General features: G+C 39.6%; 1 protein-coding gene across 4 annotated transcripts in view; it reads right to left on the minus strand.

Annotated features, from left to right (window-relative positions):
- The window catches only part of IGF2BP2 (insulin like growth factor 2 mRNA binding protein 2), a 158,215-nt gene that overhangs the window by 17,208 nt on the left and 119,484 nt on the right, over positions 1-21,523 (minus strand). For 2 of the 4 annotated variants that reach the window (XM_013052595.2, XM_004745187.2), the window contains exons 6-10: positions 20,010-20,282; positions 17,991-18,125; positions 8,284-8,406; positions 7,812-7,947; positions 5,080-5,208 (exon numbers count right to left, since the gene is read on the minus strand). In XM_013052595.2, the coding sequence (XP_012908049.1) occupies positions 5,080-5,208; positions 7,812-7,947; positions 8,284-8,406; positions 17,991-18,125; positions 20,010-20,282 (796 nt within the window). The remainder of the gene's footprint in view (positions 1-5,079; positions 5,209-7,811; positions 7,948-8,283; positions 8,407-17,990; positions 18,126-20,009; positions 20,283-21,523) is intronic. The other 2 variants (XM_013052596.2, XM_004745190.2) reach the window with 1 other exon arrangement.

The following is a 21,523-nucleotide window of genomic DNA, read 5'->3' on the forward strand; positions in this document are numbered from 1 at the left end:
CAGGTTATGCCAACACATATGAAAATCAGATGAAATGAATATTTTTACGGGAAAATAAAAATCAACACAACTAAGTCAAAAACTTATAAGAAACCAAAAGGTTTATAAATGAAACGGACAAAGAAAAGGTGGTAGGCCCAGATGTTTCACAGATAGGTCTTATCAAGTCTTCAAGAAGTAGAAAACTCCTATATATTCTTTAATTTTCCCAAGCACATTAAAAGTTGGTCATCTTTCCAATTCATTCTTTGAGGAACAAAATAATCATGCTGTTAAAGAGAGTATAAAACTACAGTAATTACGGTGTAGACAAAGAGATGAATGGAAGAGAGTCAGGAAGATGACTAAGTGGGAATTTAGTGTATGACAAAGCTAGAATTTCAAACTGAGTGATAAAACGGTACATCACTCAAGCCATGTTTTTGGGAAATGTGGCTATTCATTTGGAAAGAAAATAAAGTTAGATCCTTTTGTCAAAGTATAAATCAAGATAAATTTCCTAAGGATTACAGATACAGATACAAATAACAATCCTCAAAAACCAGTAAGAAAACATGGGAGAATATTTTTATAGTCTTGGATGGGAGATTTTTTTCTTTAGCATGTCATCAAAGGCCAGAATCCACACAAACATCACTGATTTAACTACCTGACTTCTTAAAATTTCTACATGAATTCTGGTGAAAGGAAATCTGTGAGAATTTAAACTGCATACAGCCTTTGATACAATAAATCCATTCTTAGAGAATTTACTTTCAGATATACTCACACATTTGTGCAAAGACATAATGAAGACGATTCATTTTGACACTATGTGTAGTAGAGAAAATGTGGGAACAGTACAAATGTCGAAAAATAGTGTGCTTGTTAGAAAAATTAGAGTAAATTCATACAGTGGAATATTATGTAACTGTTAAAGAGAATTAAGTCTAACTATGAAAAAATGCCAATAAGTAAAAACAAACAAAAAACCTTGTAATTCTGTATGACATGATTACATTTATAGTTTTGAATAATATGATTTTATCTATGCTGAGAAAACATTTCTAAAAAGTGTAAACTTAAAGGTGCTATACCTCTGGGGAGTAGTTGTTTGCTAAACTTTGGGTAAGATAAGGCAGGCCAAGGGAAATGTTTCCATTTTACTTCATATAACAATTTGTTCAAAATATATCTATTTTAAATTATTATGGTACAAGACACCATGAGTAAAGCAAAGAAAAATGACAAGCTGGTAGAAAATACGGACAACATGATGAAAGGATAATATCCTTAATATGTAATCAGCTGTTACAAATTATTAACAAAACGATGGAAAGTAAAGGTGGTGACAATAGCAACTACATTTGCATAGAAATTATTACATGCAGTTTTAACTTATTTAATAACCCTAACAATAACCCCTATGTTTACGATTACTACCCCCATCTTATAGGCCAGGGACATCAAGATGCAAAGAGGTTAAGTCACCTGCCCGAGATTAAAAATAGCGAGCGGTAGTGCAGAATGCAAACGCGGGCAGTCGGGCTCCGGCACCTGTACTGCGTCTCAAAAGGCTGATGGGCAAAGGACACAGAAAGGCAGAGGGGGAAATGGCCAATAAAAACTGCTGAGTCTCACAACAACAAAAGAAATGTGTATTTTATTTTACTTATTTATTTTTTAAGATTTTATTTATTTATTTGACAGAGAGAGATCACAAGTAGGCAGAGAGGCAGGCAGAGAGAGAAGGAGAAGCAGGCTCCCTGCTGAGCAGAAAGCCTGATACGGGGCTCAGTCCCAGGACCCTGAGATCATAATCTGAGCTGAAGGCAGCGGCTTAACCCACTGAGCCACCCAGGTGCCCCAGAAATGTGTATTTCAAAGTATCAGATTGTAAGGAATCATTACATGAGTAATAAGAGTATGGGAGGAAAAATCCCTCTGTCACACACTGGTGGGAAGGAAAAGTAGTATATTCTCCATGTATCAAAATTTACATATTAGGCATCAACATTTATATATTTTATAACTATATACTATGTATAAAATGTACCCATTCTTAGGCTCAGAAACTCTATTTCAAGGAATTTATCCCAAAGAAATAAATGGAGAAAAGAGCCAAGATGTATATATAAGGATTTCCACAGCAGCATGAAAAATCTGAGTATATATAAACATATGTAGTATATATTTAATTATATATACATACACCCATACACATGCATACACTGGTTATCTCTATATTGAGAAAAAACATGCACTTTCCACATTTCTGTACTAGTTGCTTCTTAAATACTATGCATGTATTACTTTTTTTCACCAGAAAATAAGAAAAATTAAGCTTTCAAACACATACACATTTCTAGAATTTCAGAGGTCAGGGACCAAGCTTGGCATGTGTAAGCCAGCTATGAGGAGGTACAGAGACTTCCTGACCCTTGGATGCCAAGAGCAAAAGTACTAGTTCTGTGATACATAAGAGCCAAGAAGGACCCTAGAGTTTCCTGGAAATCTGAAGGCCTACGTGACAGGAGAATAAAGTAAGTATTTAAAGCATGCCCAACACTCCCACCCTACCCTGTCCTTCCCAGACTCCACAAGTGTGGCTTTGGGGACCTGTCCTGGGTCCTGAGCAGGTAGGTAGCGATGGCCACCTCCAGGCCCCAGCCTGCAGTTTCACAGCTGCCCCAGGGAGCCATATTGCCACAGAGAGTCAGGGTGACTACGTGCTCTGGATTAGAACCCAGTCTTAATCAATGGGATCGAGATCAGAAGTCTATGGCTTTTAGCTTTATAAAGATGAGTAAAATCTGGGATGCCTGGGTGGTTCAGTTGGTTAAGTGTCTGCCTTTGGCTCAGGGGTCCTGGGATCGAGTCCTGCAGAAGGCTCCACCGTGCTCTCTCTGACAAATAAATAAATTTTAACAATCTTGAAAAAAAAAATAAAAACTATTTGATGAAGAACAGGAACTATGTTATTTTAGTAAAATGGTTATCTTCCTATTTGTAGCAAAGATCTCAGCTGAAAGGAAGATTTCCAACAGGAAAAACTTATTTTCAAGTTGAGAAAATATTCTGCTCTCACATGAGAGTTTCTCCCCTTGTTTCAGTACAAGGGGTCTGTGAACTGCTTCTGTAAGGGGTCAAATACTTATTTTAGACTTTGCAGGTCACAGGTTTCCTACTGCATCTCTTCAATTCTGCTATCACAGCAAAAAAGCAGACAGACAATACATAACCAAAGGTCATGGCTGTGCTCCAATAAATATTTTTTTTTTTTTAAAGATTTACTGATGGGCACCTCGGTCGGTTAAGTGTCTGCCTTCAGCACAGGCCATGATCTTGGGGTCCTGGGATGGAGCTCCATGTCTGGGGTCTCTGCTCAATAGAGAAGTCTGCTTCTCGCTCTCGCTCTGCCCCTCCCCATTGCTTGGATGCACTCTCTCTCTCCCTCTGAATAAAAAAATCTTATAAAATACATATGCATTATTTTTTAGGGAGAGCAGGAGAGAGAGTTTGTGAGCAGGTGGGGGAACAGAGGGAGAGAATCTTCAAGCAGACTTCCTGCTGAGCAAGAGCCCAATGCAGGGCTTGATCTCATGACCCTGAGATCATGACGTGAGCCAAACCAAGAGTTGGAGGCCCAAATTAGGAAGCCATCCAGGTGCCCCTCAATAAAATTTTATTTACAAAAATAAGTGGTAGGCAAGTCTGGCCCCTGAGCCAAATCTCAAAATAAGGGCTTCCTGACCCCCTGATCTCAGATTACCAATATTAGAAGTGGCCTATTTTACTGTACTTTCCCCCCACTATTTATGTTTATCTCAACTTCGGTTCTGAGGTTATCTTCTGTAAGCAGTAAATGCAGACTTTCTCCTAAGAAATGAGATGTGTCCCAACACCACTGAAATGGACCAAGTTTAGTCATTCTCAAATCTCACAGGAAGGTGTGAGGATGTACAGCTCTCAAAGCTGGTCTAGCTCCTTGGAGCAGCCACATGACTAAGACAGCTGCCACAATCCCTCCTGGCACACCCCAGCTCCCTCTTACCTGGCTCCCACCCCCACGCACATGGCCCAATATTGGGCCCCATTCTTTAGTTTACGAGAAATGGATATAACTCCAAAGAAATGGTATGAAGGTTTAGAAATGACTCAGAAGATCGGTATATAAACAAGACTGCAGAATGTGTATGTTCTTGTGACCAAAACTGTAGGTGCCAGTCACGTCTGTATTTTGCTGGCAGAAGAGCTTAATGGCTTCACCCAGTCTCTCTACAGATAACTCAAAGAGCTGCTAGGAATTCTCACTTTGCAGTGCCTACACCAGAGACCAGCTCAAGGAATGTTAGCTAAGGTAGTGTTCATCAGCCTAATTCTTCCCATTAAAAAGTATAAAGGTTGGAGGAAAGAAAGTTTGCTTAAAAAATAAGCAATACATATAGAAAAGAATTAGGAGTGAAAAAAGATAAGCTGTCAAGTATCCTGAACCCAAATTTGACAATGTATTGATCTATAATGCTTGTAGATGGAAATGGAAGTAACAGAAAACTCTTAACATTCACATTTCCCTTTTTATTCATTACGACTCAAGCAGTAAATACTTATTGAGAACCTACTAAATGCCAGGCATTGTGCTAAGTGTTCAGAAACAAACACTGTGTATTAATTTCTTTTAAAAACTCCCCATTAATAAAATATGATGCATTTGAGTTGTAGAAACAGGTGAGAAATATATATACTCAAGTTACCCAGGTACCCTATTAATAAATGAACAAGAGCCATGAAGATTCTTATTTGAGGTAACAAATCCTTTTTTATAATAAAGAGGCTTCTAGCTAGTGAATTTGCTAGCACTGCAGTTTCTTCCCTAGATATGGTATCTACTCTGCTCAAGAGCATGCATTTAAAGGATGCTTTAATAATATTTCTCTGCCCGTTAGGAAGAAGTCCTAAGAAGTGTTGGATTTATCCTCCAATCACTTGTGATTATGGCCTCCAAATTAAAGCTTTAGCTGTGATTCAACACAGCAGAGTAATGCTGCTGCCTGGGTGTGCCCAGAGCATGAGCAAACCTCTGGATGCTGAGCTACTTACAGCGAAAGGGTGGTAAGGGGGAGCGGGGGGAGCTCCTCGGGGCCCTGCTGGTGGAGGCAGCACGGATAGTCCTGTTGAAAAGATGCCAAGTGCGCTGAGGTTCAACCCCGGGATCAGATTGGCTTGTTGCTGGGAACAGAAATGGAGAAAAAGATGAGGGGAGGCGAGCAGAGAGGCCCAGCTTGGCTGGGTCAACCTCCATCTCTTGGCTGGTTGGCACCAGTGCCTCCTGGTGAGGTCTGCCTTGGCCTCATGGACCACCCTGCTGCTGGGGTGGGCTCTCCAAACCTCAAGATCGCCATGGCATTCCTTCAAAGCTTCTCCGAGAATGTCTACACATCGTCACACAGCTAGCCAGGCTCCTCGGGGGACTCAGGTCCCCACACTCTCTTTCCTGCTCGCCCCTCAGCCACCCCCTACCCAGCCTGCTCCTCTTGAACCCTGGGCCCCTGTAGACATTTAGCCGGTGTGTAAGTAATGTGCTTCTCTTCCCCCTCACAGGGGCTAAGTCCTGCCCTTCATGTGGGTCCCACCTGAACTCAGATGTCCCCTCAGAGAGGAAACCCTTCTATGCGTCCCCACCAACATTCCTGTTTCCTTCAAATAGTATTTAAAGGACCAGTCACACGGATTTGCACCGCCTGAGTGGCTGCCTCTCCCTCTTAGATGTAATTTCCTTGTGGATGGAGACTGTATCACTCAGTGTTGTGTGCTCAGTGCCTGGTACATAGTAAGTGCTCAATAAATACTTGTGGAATTAATATGCTTAAAATATATTGGGTTAATAGGTTTTCCAACCTATCCAGAGAAATATCAGACCTTTCAATAGGATACTGCACATGTAAACTCCATTCTCCAGGTTCAGGATGGTTCACAGCTTCAGATTTTTCACCGTGTGGTTGCCAGTGTTGACATCCTCTCATCTTGCTCATTTCCCATTTATACACAGGGATGCCCCCCTAGGCTGTGCTGAGTTTGAACTGCATAGCCCTTCTGAAGCAGAGGGATGTCGTCACCTGGCCTGGGTCCTCCCTGCTCCCACCTTTCTCTCCCTGAACACTAAGCAGCTAGCATTTTCAGTTTTCTTATCTGTGAATGGGGTCACCTATTATCTTGCCTTCTCTTAGGATGTCTGGAGTAGGAAAGCTGAGATCTTTAACCCTGACCTCATCTGATACCTAAGATCCAGTAGTTTGTTTATCCATCTATCAACACACGACCTTAGTGCAGACATGGGTGAGTCTAAGCGGTTTGCTTAAATGGAGGTATGGGGAGCACACAGACCCTTCTGTAGCTTTTCTTGGTGTTCACAGAAGAGATGTTTATCGTATGATGTCAAGGGCCCAAAAGAAGAAAATGAGATCATCTGAGGCTATTTCCACGGACAAATACAAAAAGGAGGTGACAGTGCAATCTTATCCTCGTCATGTTTCACAGTTATCATGCGATGTGGGCTGCTACTGGGGGTGGGGGGTTGGGGTGAGGTGGGAGCAGTGCTCTGACCTGAGGAGGAGGGTTCTTAGAAAGAGCTACACTGACAGCACTGGGTTTGGTCTACAAAGCTCTAGGTCAATATTTACTCCTCTGTGAAATATTATCAGGTCTGGGATTTGCTTCAAAGTCATTCAAGAAGGGTGGGAAAGCAGATGGAGGTCCAGATGAAACAAAACAGACTGTGAGCTGATAACTGTTCAAGTAGGATTATAGGTATATGAGGATTTATTGCAGTATCCTTCTCTCTTTTATGTTAGAAAATCATCACCATTAAAAAATGAAAAAAATTACTCCTCTGGAGCTTGGGCTTTGTTGATAGACAAATATTTTGAAAACATCTCAATGTCAGACTGGTGTCTCCTCATTATAAAGTGAGAGGTTCTTAGCAATAACAGGAAGGAATGCCCAAACCCAGATGTGTGCTGGAAGCATCAGTGAGAGCCAAAGTGGTGGATGACATTTACTAGGTGATCTGGATGGGCAGATCAGTAAGCAAGGGATGAACATCAGCGTTTAATTTTAAAATATGTATTTTTAGGGCACCTGGGTGGCTCAGTGGGTTAAGCTGCTGCCTTCGGCTCAGGTCATGATCTCAGGGTCCTTGGATCGAGTCCCGCATCGGGCTCTCTGCTCAGCAGGGAGCCTGCTTCCCTCTCTCTCTCTGCCTGCCTCTCCATCTATTTGTGATTTCTCTCTGTCAAATAAATAAAATCTTTAAAAAAAAAATAAAATATGTATTTTTAAATTTAAAAAGTAACAGGACAATAATACAGAAAGTTTGCGATGTAGGAAAAAGAAAAAATCCCCCTTTCCTACAGCACCAGCTGTTTTTATTTTTGTATGCAGCTTTCCAGTCATTTTGCTCCATACTATTTTACATAACTGTAACCCGAGTTAAACATGCTTCTATGTGCTCTTTTCTTTAACTCACTGAGCCACCCAGGTGCCCCTGCTCTTTTCTTAATTAACATTATATCATAAGCAATTCTTCACTTTATAATCTTCAGAGTTATGCTTTTAATAGTTTCACACTATTTTTTTCCAGTGCATTTATCACAGTCCACTAGTTAGTTTCCTGCTTGCTTCAATGCTCTTGCCCCAAGAAGGCAGGAATAACTCTGCCTATCTATTCTAAGGCACTTACTCACTAACTGAATGACAACTATCCTTCGAGAGGCTTGTGTCCTGCCTGAAAACACATGTGAAAGTCAGTAGAGAAGAAAGCATTCGGCACTTACATTAACAGCCAGCATATCATTTTCAAAGGCCTCACGGAGCTTCTTCATAATCTCTACCTCTGCATTGGCACAGGCCTCGACTGTGCCCTTCACAGTGATGGTTCTTTCAGGGTTGTATATGCTCAAATCCTGCAAGCTGGCCACCGGGAAAAGAGAGAGATTTCCTTTTTCAAAAGGAAAAATAAAATCCCAGAAGGATCACAAACAAGTCTTGGTGGAGGATTCCCTCACCACACACTGTGGTATCAAATACTTGCCATCTTATCTCAAATCTTAGAAGTGACTTAGCTCATATCCACAGTAGAAAGTGTATAACTGGTAACGATTTATGCATTTGTTTTGATGGTGTTGGAGAGAATTAGATTAATTATGATTATACTACCATTTTAAGGAAAGGCAGATGGAGGAGTTGGGCATATCAAAATGCTCAAGTTCTCCATTTGGGCACAATTAAACTGAATGGGTGGCTTACGATGAGATTGTTATCTTGGTCCCCGTCTCATGTTCAATTTTCTTCAAATTTCTGCCTTCTTTTCCAATTAGTCTTCCAACTAAGCCATTGTGGGCCAAAATTTTCAGAGGAATCTCTTCAGCTCTAAAAGAGACAAACAACAATTCAACACTCAAGGTGGACATACTGGTTGCCTCCTAAGAGCTATTAAAACACTTTTTTCCCCTTTACAAACAGAAATCTTTGTTCAGGTCCCAAGTGGCAACAGGATTTAGATGAGGCTGGTTCCCTCACCAAGCCCAGTGCATGAATTCTGATTAACATAAGCCAAACCATGGTAATTATATGCCCTTTTTAAGATGGACTGGAAGTGGGTCCATGAGGCAAGTCTGGACAATGAGGTATTAGGAGAAGTCTATTGCATGACTTTAGGAAGGTTTTTCTTGCTCTTAAAAAAAGACAAGAGAGAATATCATCTGGATGGCAGACTAGGGCACTACAGGCCCTCCTGACCCCACAGAGACAAGTTAACAATGGAAAGGACTGGAATACCTCTGTGAGAACTCCAGAGTTCAACTGAGAAGCTATAGCACCCTGACCACTGTAAAGCCAAGAAAGATTCCGGTAAAAGCGCTGGGAAAATTTGCAATGTTTGGTGTGGCTACACATGCTCCTTCCCTTATGCAGCATTTCAAGGAGCAAATGGGAAGAAATCTCCCATACCAGAGATCCTCCCATGGGATGTAAACAAAATATGGGACCACACATCCAACACTCTGGCTCATGTGGGAGCTGCCCAAGGGACTGGTTTCTGTCTTGCCTCACTTGGAGCAGTGAGGAGACTGGCACCAGAGTTTTGGAAGCCACTGAAAAAAAGAGGTGAGCAGTATGTTAGTGCTGCAGCTCCACAATCAGAAGCCAGGGGTGAGAAAGAGATCAGAAAAGGTTTGAGAGGCCCTAACACCTCCAGTAGGGCTGGTAAGTGAAGGAAGGTCTTCCCCTGAATGAAGGCAGTGCACAAAGACAAACAGATAGTTGTTTTTTGTTTTTTTTTTTTTCAAATGCCCCAAGCCTAGCAAAACATTAAAAGACATACAATGAAACAAGGAAATATGGCCTAATCAAAGGATCAAAATATAACTCCAGAAACCAATCCTAAAGAAATGCAGATCTATGAGATACCTGACAAAGAATTTATAATAATTGTCCTAAAGACACTCAATGAACTAAAAGAGAACACAGAGAGACAACTAAACAAAATCAGGAAAACTATGCATGAACAAAATGGAAACATCAACAAAGAGAAAAACTATAAAAAACAAATAATGTAACTAAAAAATATAATAACTGCCCCTCCCAAATCATTAAAGAGGTTCCACAGAAGATTTGACAGGCAGAAGAAAGAATGAGCAAACTTGAAAACTGTTCATTTGAAATCATCAAGTCAAAGTAGAAAAAAAAAAAGAAAGAAAGAAAGAATGAAAACAGTCCCCACAAAGCACAAAGAAATGTTAAGGTACTTATGGGCCAGGATCAAATGGACTAATATACTCATACAAATCCCAAAAGGAAGAAAGAGAAAGGGCAGAGAGCTCATTTGAAGAAATAATGGCAGAAAACTTTCCAAGTATCAGGAAAGAAATGGACATGTAGATTCAAGAAGCTCAAAGAACTCCAACTGGGAAGAAAACCAAAGAGAATCATACTAAGACACATTAAAAGCCAATTTTCCAAAGTTAAAGACAAAGAGAGAATCTTGAAAGCAGCAAGAGAAAAGTGATTATTCACACGGAAGGGAGTTTCCAGATTTCTGAGCAAAACTTTGCAGGCCAGGGGCACCTGGGTGGCTCAGTGGGTTAAGCCTCTGCCTTCAGCTCGGGTTGTGATCCCAGAGTCCTGGGATGGAGCCCCACGTCAGGCTCTGCTCAGCAGGGAGCCTGCTTCCTCCTCTCTTTGTCTGCCTCTGCCTGCTTGTGATTTCTGTCTGTCAAATAAATAAATAAAATCTTTAAAAAAACAAAACAACAAAAAAAAACTTTGCAGGCCAAAAGGGAGTGGAATGATATGTTCAAAATACTGAAAGAAAAACACATCAACCAAGAATATTATAATGGCAAAACTATGCTGTGAAAATGAAGGTGAAATTAAGATTTCCCTAGATAAACAAAAGTTAGGGGAGTTCATTATTATTACAGTTGCTCTATAAGAAATGCTAAAAGGAGTCCTTTAATGGAAATGAAAGGACAATGAGCAGCAACACAAAGCCATATGAAAATATAAGGTTCTCTAGTAAAAGTGAATACACAAATGTAATAATCTGTACTATAATAATTTTGGTGTACAGAATATAAATGACAAAAACATTTTTAAAATGATAAATCTGTTAATGGGTATAAATATTTAAGGAGCAATTTGTGACATCAGTAACAAAGTAGGGGGTATGTTGGAAAAGAACAGTTTTTGAATACGATTGAAGTTAAGTTTGCTAACAGTTTAAAATGGAATGCTATAATTTAGGATGTTTTATATAATTGCAGTGGTAACCACAAAGGAAATATGATAGAATATATGTAAAAGGAAATGGGAAGGGACTCAAAGATACCACTATAAAAACACCAAAAAGCAAAAAACAAAGTAAAAAAAAACACAGAAGAATGCAGAAAGAGAGAAAAGGAGGAACAAGAAAGCTATAAGAAATACAGAAAAAAACAAAATGGCAAGAGGAAATCTCTCCCCGTTAGTAATTACTTTAAATTTAAAAGAATTAATTTTCCCAATCTAAAAGACATGGATTGGCTGAATGGATTAAAAAAAAAATGAAAGACCTCAAATTGAAATTTTTAAGCTCTTAAGGAATTAGAAAAAGAATAAACTAAACCCAAAGCTAGTATAAGGAAGGAAATGATAAAGATTAGAGCAAAGATAAGCAAAAGAGAGAACAGAAAAACAAAAGAAAAAACCAACTATGAATTGGTTTATGAAAAGAGCAACAAAGTTGATAAACATTATCTAGAATTATTAAGGAAGAACACTCAAATATCTAAAACCAGAAGTGAAAGATGGGACATTGCAACTAATGTCACAGAAATCAAAATGATTACAAAAGAATACAAGGAACAGTTGTACATCAACAAACAGAAAACCTAGAAGAAATGGATAAATTCCAAGAAAAACACAACCTACTAAGACTAAACCTTGAATAGAAAATCTGAACAGACCAATGATGAGTCAGGAGACTAAGTCAGTAATTAAAAACCTCCCAACAAAGGGGCACCTGGGTGGCTCAGTGGGTTGAAGCCTCTGCCTTTGGCTCAGTTCATGATCCTGGGGTCCTGGGATCGAGCCCTGAATCCGGCTCCCTGCTCAGCAGGGAGCCTGCCTCCCTCTCTCTCTCTCTGCCTGCCTCTGCCTACATGTGTTCTCTGTGAAATAAATACATAAAATCTTAAAAAAAAAAAAAAGCCTCCCAACAAAGAAAAACCCAGGATCAGCTGGCATCCCTGGAGAATTCTAGCAAACACTTATTTTTTCTACCAAACATTTAAGGAAGAATTAACACCAATCCTTTTCTGCAATGTCCAAAAAATTGCAGAAGAGGGAACATTTTCAAACTCATTCTATGAGGCCATCTTTAATACCAAAGCTAGAAAAAGACACTTTGAGAAAAGAAAACTACAGACCTGCATCCCTGGTAAACATTGATACAAAAGTCCTCAACAAAACAAGAAAAATGAATTCAAAGGCATTATGCATTAAAGGGATGATACATTATGACCAAGCAGGATGTACTTCTGGAATGTAAGTGTGGTTCAACATAAAAAAAAAAAAAAGTAATATACATTAATGTAGATCAATACATGTAGGTAAAAAACCTTATGATCATATCAATTGATGTAGAAAAAGCATATGACAAAAATTTAACACCCTTTTATGATAAAAACACTCAACAAGCTAGGAATAGAAGGAAACTACTTAACAAAATAAAGGCCATTTGTGAAAAGCACACATTGAACATCATACTCAATGATGAAAGACTGAAAGCTTTTCCTCTAAGATCAAAAACAAAGGCATCAAAATTGAAAAGGAAGAAGTAAATTTTCATCTGTTTGCAGATAAAAATGACCTTAAATGAAGAAAACTCTAAAGATTCCACAAAAAAACTGTTAGAATACACTCATTCAGCCAAGTTGCAGGATATAAAATCAACACACAAAAATCAATTGTGTTTGTTTTTCTTTTCTTTTTAAAAAGATTTTATTCAGGGACACCTTGGTGGCTCAGTGGGTAAAGCCTCTGCGTTAGGCTCAGGTCATGGTCTCAGGGTCCTGGCATGGAGACCTGCATTGGGCTCTCCACTCAGCAGGGAGCCTGCTCCCCACCCCAGCCCCCATCGTTGCCTGCCTCTCTGCTTACTTGTGATATCCCTCTCTCTGTGTCAAATAAATAAATAAAACCTTAAAAAAATAAAGATTTTATTTATTTGATAGAGCGAGAGAGAGTGAAAGAGCACACAAGCAGGGAGGAGAGGTAGAGGGAGAAGCAGACTCCTGGCCGAGCAGGGAGCCTGACAAGGGGCTGGATCCCAGGATCCTGGAATCATGACTTGAGCCAAAGGCAGACACTTAACTGAGCTACCCAGGCAGCCCATCAATTCTGTTTCTATACACTAACAACGAATAACCAGAAAAGAAATTGAAGAAAAGTTTCATTTAACTATAGTATCCTAAAGAATAAAACACTTAGGAATAAACCTAACAAAGGAGATAAAAGGCTTATATGCTGAAAACCATATAAAACTAGTGAAAGAAATTAAAGAAGACAAAAATAAATGGAAAGACAAACCCCTGTTCATGAACTGGAAGACTTATTATTCTCTAGATGTCCATACTACTCAAAGTGATCTACAGATTCAATAAAACTCCCTATTAAATCCCAATGGCATTTTTTGCAGAAATAAAAGAATTCACTTGGAATCCTAAGGGACCCTGAACAGTCAAAACAATTCTGAAAAAGAAGAACAAAGCTAGAGAACTCAAACCTCCTGACTTCAAAACATGTTACAGGGCTACAGTAATTAAGACACTATGGTAGTGGTGGGGCATCTGGGTGGCTCAGTTAGTTGGGTGTCTGCCTTTGGCTCATGTCATGATCCCAGGGTCCTGGGACTGAGCCCTGTGTTGGGCTCTCTGCTCAGTGGGGAGCCTGCTTCTCTCTCTCCTCCCAGCTCATGCTCTCTCTCGCTATCTCTCTCAAATAAATAAATAAAATCTTAAAAAAAAAAAAAAAGACACTGTGGTAGTGGCATCAAGATAGACAAATAAACCAATGGTACAGAACAGAGAGCCCAGAAATAAACTCTTGCATATATGATCAAATGATCTTTGACAAGAGTGCCAAGATAATACAGTGGGGAAAAGGACAGTCTTCAATAAATGGTGTTGGGAAAACAGGATATCCACATGCAAAAGAATGAAGCTAGGGAAGCCTGAGTGGCTCAGTCCATTAAGCAACTGCCTTCGGCTCAGGTCATGATCCCAGGGTCCTGGGATCAAGTCCTGCACTGGGCTCCTTGCTCAGTGGGGAGCCTGCTTCCCCCTCTGCTTGCTCTGCCTGCTGCTCCCCCTGCTTGTACTGACAAATAAATAAATAAAATCTTTTTTAAAAAATGAAGCTAGATCCTTATCTTAGCCCATATGCAAAAATTAACTCAAAATGGAATAAAGACCTAAATCTATAATATTCCTAGAAGAAAACAGAGGAAAACTTCATGGCATTAGACTTAGCAGTGAGACACCAAAGCAAAGGCAACAAACACCAAAATAGACAAATTCAACATCAAATTTAAAAACTTCTGTACACTAAAGGACACAGTCAAGGGGTGGAAAGGCAATGTAGGGAAAAGAAGTAAATATATCTGCAAATCATGTGTCTGATAATGGATTGATACCCAGAATATATAAAGAACTCCTACAACTCAACAACAGAAAAAATAAAAAAATCAGATAACCCATTTTAAAAATGGGCAAGATTTAAATAGACATTCTCAGAAGATGATATACAGATGACCAATAAGCATATGAAAGGAGGCTTAATATCACCAATCATCAGAGAAATGCAAATAAAAACCACTATGAGATACTGTGAGCACAAAATATTACACCCATTAGTTTGGCTACTATCCAAATAACAGAAGATAACAATGACTGGTGAGGATGTGGAGAAACTGGATCCCTTGTACACTGTTGGTGACACTGTAGAATGATGTCATTGCTTTGGAAAATAGTATGGAGGTTTCTAAAAAAATTGAAAATAGAGAGGCGCCTGGGTGGCTCAGACAGTTGAGCCTCTGCCTTCAGGTCATGATCCCAGGGTCCTCGCATCAAGCCTTGTGTTGGGCTCTCTGTTCGGCAGGGAGCCTGCTTTTCCCTCTCCCTCTGCCTGCTGCTCTACCTACTTGAGTGCTCTGTCAAATAAATCAATAAATAATTTTTTTAAAAACCCTGAAAATAGGAATATCATATGATCCAGCAATGTCACGTCTGGGTATATATCCAAAAGAACTGAAAGCAGGATCTTGAAGTGCTATTTGTACATCCATGTTTGTAACAGCACTATTCTCAACAGCCAAAAGGTGAAAGCAACCCAAATGTCCATCAATGGATTAATAAACAAAATGTGATATATATGCACACAAAGGAATATCATTCAGCTTTATTTATTTATTTTTAAGGATTTTATTTATTTCACAGAGAGAGAGAGATCACAAGTAGGCAGAGAGGCAGGCAGAGAGAGAGAGAGGAGGAAGCAGTCTCCCTGCTGAGCAGAGAGCCCGATGCGGGACTCGATCCCAGGACCCTAGAATCATGACCCGAGCTGAAGGCAGAGGCTTTAACCCACTGAGCCACCCAGACGCCCCTCATTCAGCTTTAAAAAGGAAGTCTTGCCACATGCTACAACTTCGATGAATCTTGAAGACATTACACTAAGCGAAATAAGCCAGTTACAAAAAGACAAAATACTGCATGATTCCACTTATATGCAGTCTCTAAAGCAGTCAAATTCATAGAAACGGGAAGTAAAATGGTGTTACTAAAGGCTAGAGGGAGAGGGAAAAGGAGAGTTGTTCAATGGGTACAGAGTTTCAGTTTTGTAAGATGAAAAGTTCTGGAGATATGTTTCACATTAATGTGACTATATATAAATATAAACATTATTGAACTGTACACTTAAAAATGGTTAAGTGAAATAAGTCAGAGAAAGATAAATACTGCATAATCTCATTTACATGGGGAATCTAAAACAAAACAAGCTCATAGATACAGAGAACAGATTAGTGGTTGCCAAAGCCAGGGGTAGGGGGTAGGGAGGCGGGGCAAAATGGGTGAAGAGAGTGGAAAGTTACAAACTTCCATATAAAATAAATAAGTCATGATATACAATGTGCAGCATGGTGACTACAGCTGATACACTATACTGAACATATGAAAGTTCCTAAGAGAGCAAATCTTAGAAGTTCTTGTCACAAGGAAAAAAATTATAACTATGTATGGTGACGGATGTCAACTAGAGTTATTGTGGTGAACATTTCACAATATATACAAATATTCAATAATTATGCTGTACACCTGAAACAAATACAGTATTATATGTCAATTATACCTCAACAAAAAAATGGTTAGATGAAAATTTTGTTATGTGTTTTTTAAAAATGTTCAAAAAAGAAAGAGCAAGGATGCCCTCTCTTTCAACTTTTGAATATCTTTCTGTGGGGACACAAGGTCTGAAATCACTACAGTCATCCTGTCATCACCAGGGGAGTATCAGACATCCTGAGGAAGACAGAGCAGAAGGGTTGCGAGTCTCTGAGTCTGTGATTTAACTGACCTTGGAGTCGCTCACCTCAGGACTTCTCGTTATGTGACAGAATAATAGTGTCGTATTGTTTAAGCCACTTATGTTTTCTGCTCGTTAGGGCCAAAAGCAATCTAACCTTCATTGCTACAACACACTGGCTTTGTTCAGTGGCACAGAGTTCAGTGCCCGGCACAGAGTAAGTGCTCAATAAATGATAAATGAATAAAAAGAAAATTTAGGATCCCTCTTCTACATCCTCTCCCTCCTGCTCAACCCCCTCAGGACACAGCTTAAAGGTCACTTACCCAGGGAGGTCTTCTCTGAGCCCCTCAAATCTCTTTCTATTCTCCTAAAACCTTAATGAGGGCCCTCCATTTACATGTAGTTATTTTCAACTCCCACATGTGCCATGGCTGTGCTTAATGACCCACTGGTTTCAGGAACTGTTTAGCGAATGTCTCTGCCACTATATCATAAGCTTCATAAAGGCAGGAACTGGATCCTGTTTATGGCTGTAGCCTCGTTTCCCAGCCCAGTGCTTAGCACAGTGTGGCACTCAAAAAAACTGATTTCAAAGATATGCAAACTCTATATTGACTCTATGTGAAAATTCAAAAATTTAATTTGTGCCTCAGTCTTTTTAATTATTTAGAATATTTAAAGTTGCTTGTCCTGAGGTTGAAGGACCAAGAAGGATATTATTTATAAAGTTCTCAATCACCTGGTTGAGGGAAGGGCTTATTTAAATGAAGCCATGGCATTTGGGGTATTTCCAAGGCCTCAAACAGAGTAAATAATTCATAAGTAATAAATTTAAAAGTTAGAGTTCCTTATGAAATCTGAGAATAGATTTGTGAAGTTTGGCTTTTAAGGACTATTTTCATCTTCTTGGTTTTATTTTTTATTTTTCTTTTCATCCTCTTGGTTTTACAACACTCTTATTTGACATTAGTTGCTAAGTTAATTTTATATTCAATTTATCCCCTCACTCCTTCTCTATAAAACTGCCCCTACCCGTAAGTGGATTTTTTCCCCAAATTGACAGGGAGCTTTTTTGTTGTCTATTCCATTACCATTAATTCAAAGTCAATGGGTTCAGTAAGAATTATACTGCTCTTTGAACTGGTACAACACTCAGGAATCCCAAGAAGTATTTTGTAAAAAAAAAAAAAAAAGAATGAATGAATGAAAAGAAGGGAAGGAGATTAAAGAAGAGTAAAGTAGATACTTGGATAACAGTTTCTACTACTTAAGAAAAATTTAAGAGTGCAGCACGGTAGTAAAAACCTTTTCCAGAAAAGTAAATGATGGTTTCCATGACAACATACATTCCATACACACCTGCACTGTTCGGTATGATAGCCATTAGTCATAAATGTGACTATGTACATCTGAATGAGTTAAAATAAAATAATTTAGCTCCTCCATTCGACTGGCCACATTTCAAGCACTCAGTGGCAACACGTGGCTAATGGCTATCATACTTAACATGCACATACACAATGCCTCCACCACTGCATGGCATTAGAAGTATGTTATCTCTATATTTCTACCAGTAATTGTTACTAACGAGTGACGGAAGCATTCAGGTTACAAAAAGAAACATTGAAGTGAAGAAACAGCCATATTACAAATATCTATTTCCTACTACATTCTCCTTGGGAACAAATTTCTTTTTTTTTTTTAATTTCTTTTTTTATTTATTTTCGGCATAACAGTATTCATTATTTTTGGGAACAAATTTCTTAAAAATAATTTGTCCCCTGCTCTCTTTACTGAGTAACAAATCACAGGTCTTAAAAAATTTCTTGTGTTAAGTGCATGAGAACTTACTCTTCTCTGTTAAGTGATCTGAGCATTGTATGCAAACTTACAGTTTGGTCTCATCAGCCTCTTTCTGCATGATTTCAAGAATCATGCGACATGCTTCTGAGGTCCCCTCTGGGGTGGCATGGATGGTGACAGGCTTCTCCGCAGCCCCCGAGTTCTCCTTTCTATGGATGTCTACCCTGTAACGAAAGAATCAGGAGCCATAACACAACATCATCTGGGACAGGATGCTAGTCCCGAGAAAGCATCTCACGGGCCAACGGACAGTGAGGACACAGACAATGAAGTGTCATTAGCACGTCTGCAACCAACGCCATTCTTCAAGGAGGCGGCAAGCAGGGCAGGATGTCTTGTGCCAAACTTGAATTCTTTGCAGTTCCATTTAGAAGGGAATTTTTCTTGCAGCAGTGCTGTGGGACAAAGGCACCAAGCCAACTTGGGTAATGAAGCCAGTCTGGTAAATGAAGTATTTTGTGTAGTCTTTCAAATGATCATAGAAGCAAAGGGTAAAGTGAGTGGGGGGTAACACTGCATGCTGGCATGGTGCCAGTCTCTAAACTGATTGTAGCTTTTAAAAGCCATGTGTTAATCCAAATCCAAACACCAAATTCAAGCAAGCTTTATATATTTGAGTGTGGATTAAAAACAGAGGCATGCCCTCTCTTCTCTGCCTAAGATTTTGATTTCCTTGCCACTGGCAGCCTGCCTTCTTCCAGGCTCTTAAAAACTAATGGCTCAAAAGCTTGATGACTTTATCAGACTTCTTAGGGTAGTTGTGGCCCTACTTGTTTTTGTTATCTTTGAAAATTACATAATTGATTGTATTCCTTTTTACTCTGGCTGTTAGAAAGCCCAGATGGAAGTTTTCTGCCTCTTTGTAAAAAATAGGCACATATTTTGAGAACTAAAGTTTACTTTTATTTAAACTTGTTGCATTTTTAAAGGCACTTTAAGAAATTTTGGGGAAAAAAGACATATAACTAAAAATCACTTTTGCAGTGAAGCAAACTTGGAGGGGAGAAAAGGGCTAATTTTAAAATAAATGGAACAGCAGACAGTATTTCCCTCTCTACTGGGTCATCGTTTCACTGCTATGACTATGAACTTTGGGACTCATACATTTAAGTGCCCATTATTTGGCAGTAACTCAGACAGTTTGAAGAAAATGGTGTTTTCTCTTTCAGGTTACAAGACACTCTGGATGACGTGAATAAAATGTACTAGGCATGTAAATAACTCCTTTTGGTGTTTTGCAACTTAAGTAATTTCATAGCAATTATTTCTTTTAATCTGCCTGGCTGTCCTAAGTCTAACAATAATCCTGGCTTATGGAAAGAGCAGTTGATGCTCAGAGATCAATTTTTTTCCCCTACGATCATAGAGCCTTTAAATGGTCAGTCTTCAACATGGGTCTTTGAGACCTGGGCTTTCTTCGTTACATCAGGCTGTGTTCTTAAGAACATTCAAAAATCAACAGTCCCACAGGTCATTTCACCCACAACTCCTACCACCTCTTATAACTACAACTCCTGCTTCAACTCCTTAGACAGACTAAGCATCAGGCTAATGTACTTCATTTCTTGGTCAATAGGCAGACCCACTCACTTCTTTTATGTAGCTATTTACGAGACAACCTAAGAGATCTCAAAGAACGACTAACACTCAGGGCTCCAACTCGAGACAGGAGGTAAGAACTACGAGAAGTGGTTTCTGGGATCCCACAAAACTCAGCCCCATACCTCTGCTGTTTTAGAAACTGATGTTTTCACAAGCATTAATAAGCTTACAAGGACTAGTCTCTGCTGGGAAGTCATTAGTACCTTCTTTATGAATCTTTAGTATTTCAGGATCTGACCTTTAGGCTACTGGATGGAAGCACGTTAAAGTCCTCAGCTTTGTTAGTTTGTTAGTAGTTCTGTTTTAAGAAGCCACCATCCCACACAGCACAGTCCCCCTCTCCCCCCACCGCTGATGCAAGCGAGAGCCACCTGAGGATGACTGGGCCCCACCAGGACTCAGGGGGCCTGTCAGAAGGAAGCAAAGGAAGCCCCGGAGGCACGTACCGGGACTGGGTCTGCTTAGTGATGTTCTTTATGGTCAAGCCCTCCTTTCCGATGATGGCACCAACAAACTGGGTGGGGACCAGGATCCGCAGCGGGAAATCAATCTGTCTGGCCTGAGAAGAGCCCCCAGGGGCGTGGCCTTGCTCCCGGGAAGAGTGGTCCCCACGCTGGGCTCGCTGAGGGGGCGAAGGGGAGCTCACCTCTTCATCCGGGATGTAGGAAATCTTGAAGGAGTAGTTCTCAAACTGATGCCCGCTTAGCTTCTCGATGGCTCTGAAATGTAGCAGGAGCAGGCGAGCTTTGTTAGAGTGACGTCAAAGAGGTCCCTGAGGCCAGGAGACAGTCTGGTTTACTAGGTAATCCTCCCCGAGAATACAGCGATGACCAAGGCAGATGCCAGCTCTGCTCCCTCAGAGCCTAACAATTAAACACATAACTATAACGTACAGGCCTGGTCCCACTTGATATACAACTATGCATTCTGCCTTTTTTCACCACCCAAGGCTGTACCCCCTCATCAAAAACTCTTTATAAATATTGGTATAAGATTAGGAGTCATTTTTTTTCTCATTTTGATCATAATACATATTTATTATTGAAAATTCAGAAATAGATATGCACAAATGAAAAAAAAAATTCTAGTCCACCCTGTATCTTTCTTTTCTTAAATATTATCATTTATAAACATGGATTAATAGTGTGTATACTATTTTCTAATCTTTAAAAAAGAGTTAATACTCTAATTGTTTTCCAAGTCATTAAATGTCCTGTAATTTAGTTGTTTTTTGATTGTTTGTTAACGATTTTATTTATTTGTGTGAGAGAGTACAAGCAGAGGGAAGAGCAGGCAGAGAGAGAACCAGGCTCCCCGCTGAGCAAGGAGCCCGATGTGGGACTCATTCCAGAACCCTGGGATCCTGCCCCGAGTCAAAAGGCAGAGGCTTAACCAACTGAGCCATCCAGGCCTCCCTGTAATTTAGTTTTTACTGGCTGTTTAACATTTTACTGACTTATCATCATTTTTGCAACTCATTCCCTATTGTTAGATACAGATACATAGGTAATCTATGTATATATGTCCAATCTTTTATTATTATGTACAGTGTTGCCATGGGCATTTCTGCAACTCCAACTGCACGCAGAACAGACGCCTATTGTTATTGCTGGGTCAGACAGTATATGCAGAAGTCTAATTGTTAACTACTGCCCAGTGTGCTTCTGGAAAGGTTTCAACACTTACTATCCCGCAGCAGCTAAGAGACCGTTTGTTTCCTTGAGTCCTCGAAAACAAAAAGTATTCCTGAAAATTATTATTATTATTATTATATACATATTGATTAATTTGATAGGAAATACACAACATCCCACTACTGCATTTTTATAATTATACAGGAAGTGGAACAATTTTTTCACAAATTTTTTACAGCATGTGAAAACAATAACCTTATTCTACTAGGTTAATGTTTAGGGGGTTGTGAATTTATTACAAAGCAGTACCTTTGAATTCAATAAAA

The sequence above is a fragment of the Mustela putorius genome, unplaced genomic scaffold (assembly GCF_011764305.1).
Source record: "Mustela putorius furo isolate JIRA1106 unplaced genomic scaffold, ASM1176430v1.1 tig00003834_pilon_pilon_pilon, whole genome shotgun sequence".
NCBI classification, from domain to species: Eukaryota; Metazoa; Chordata; class Mammalia; order Carnivora; family Mustelidae; genus Mustela; species Mustela putorius.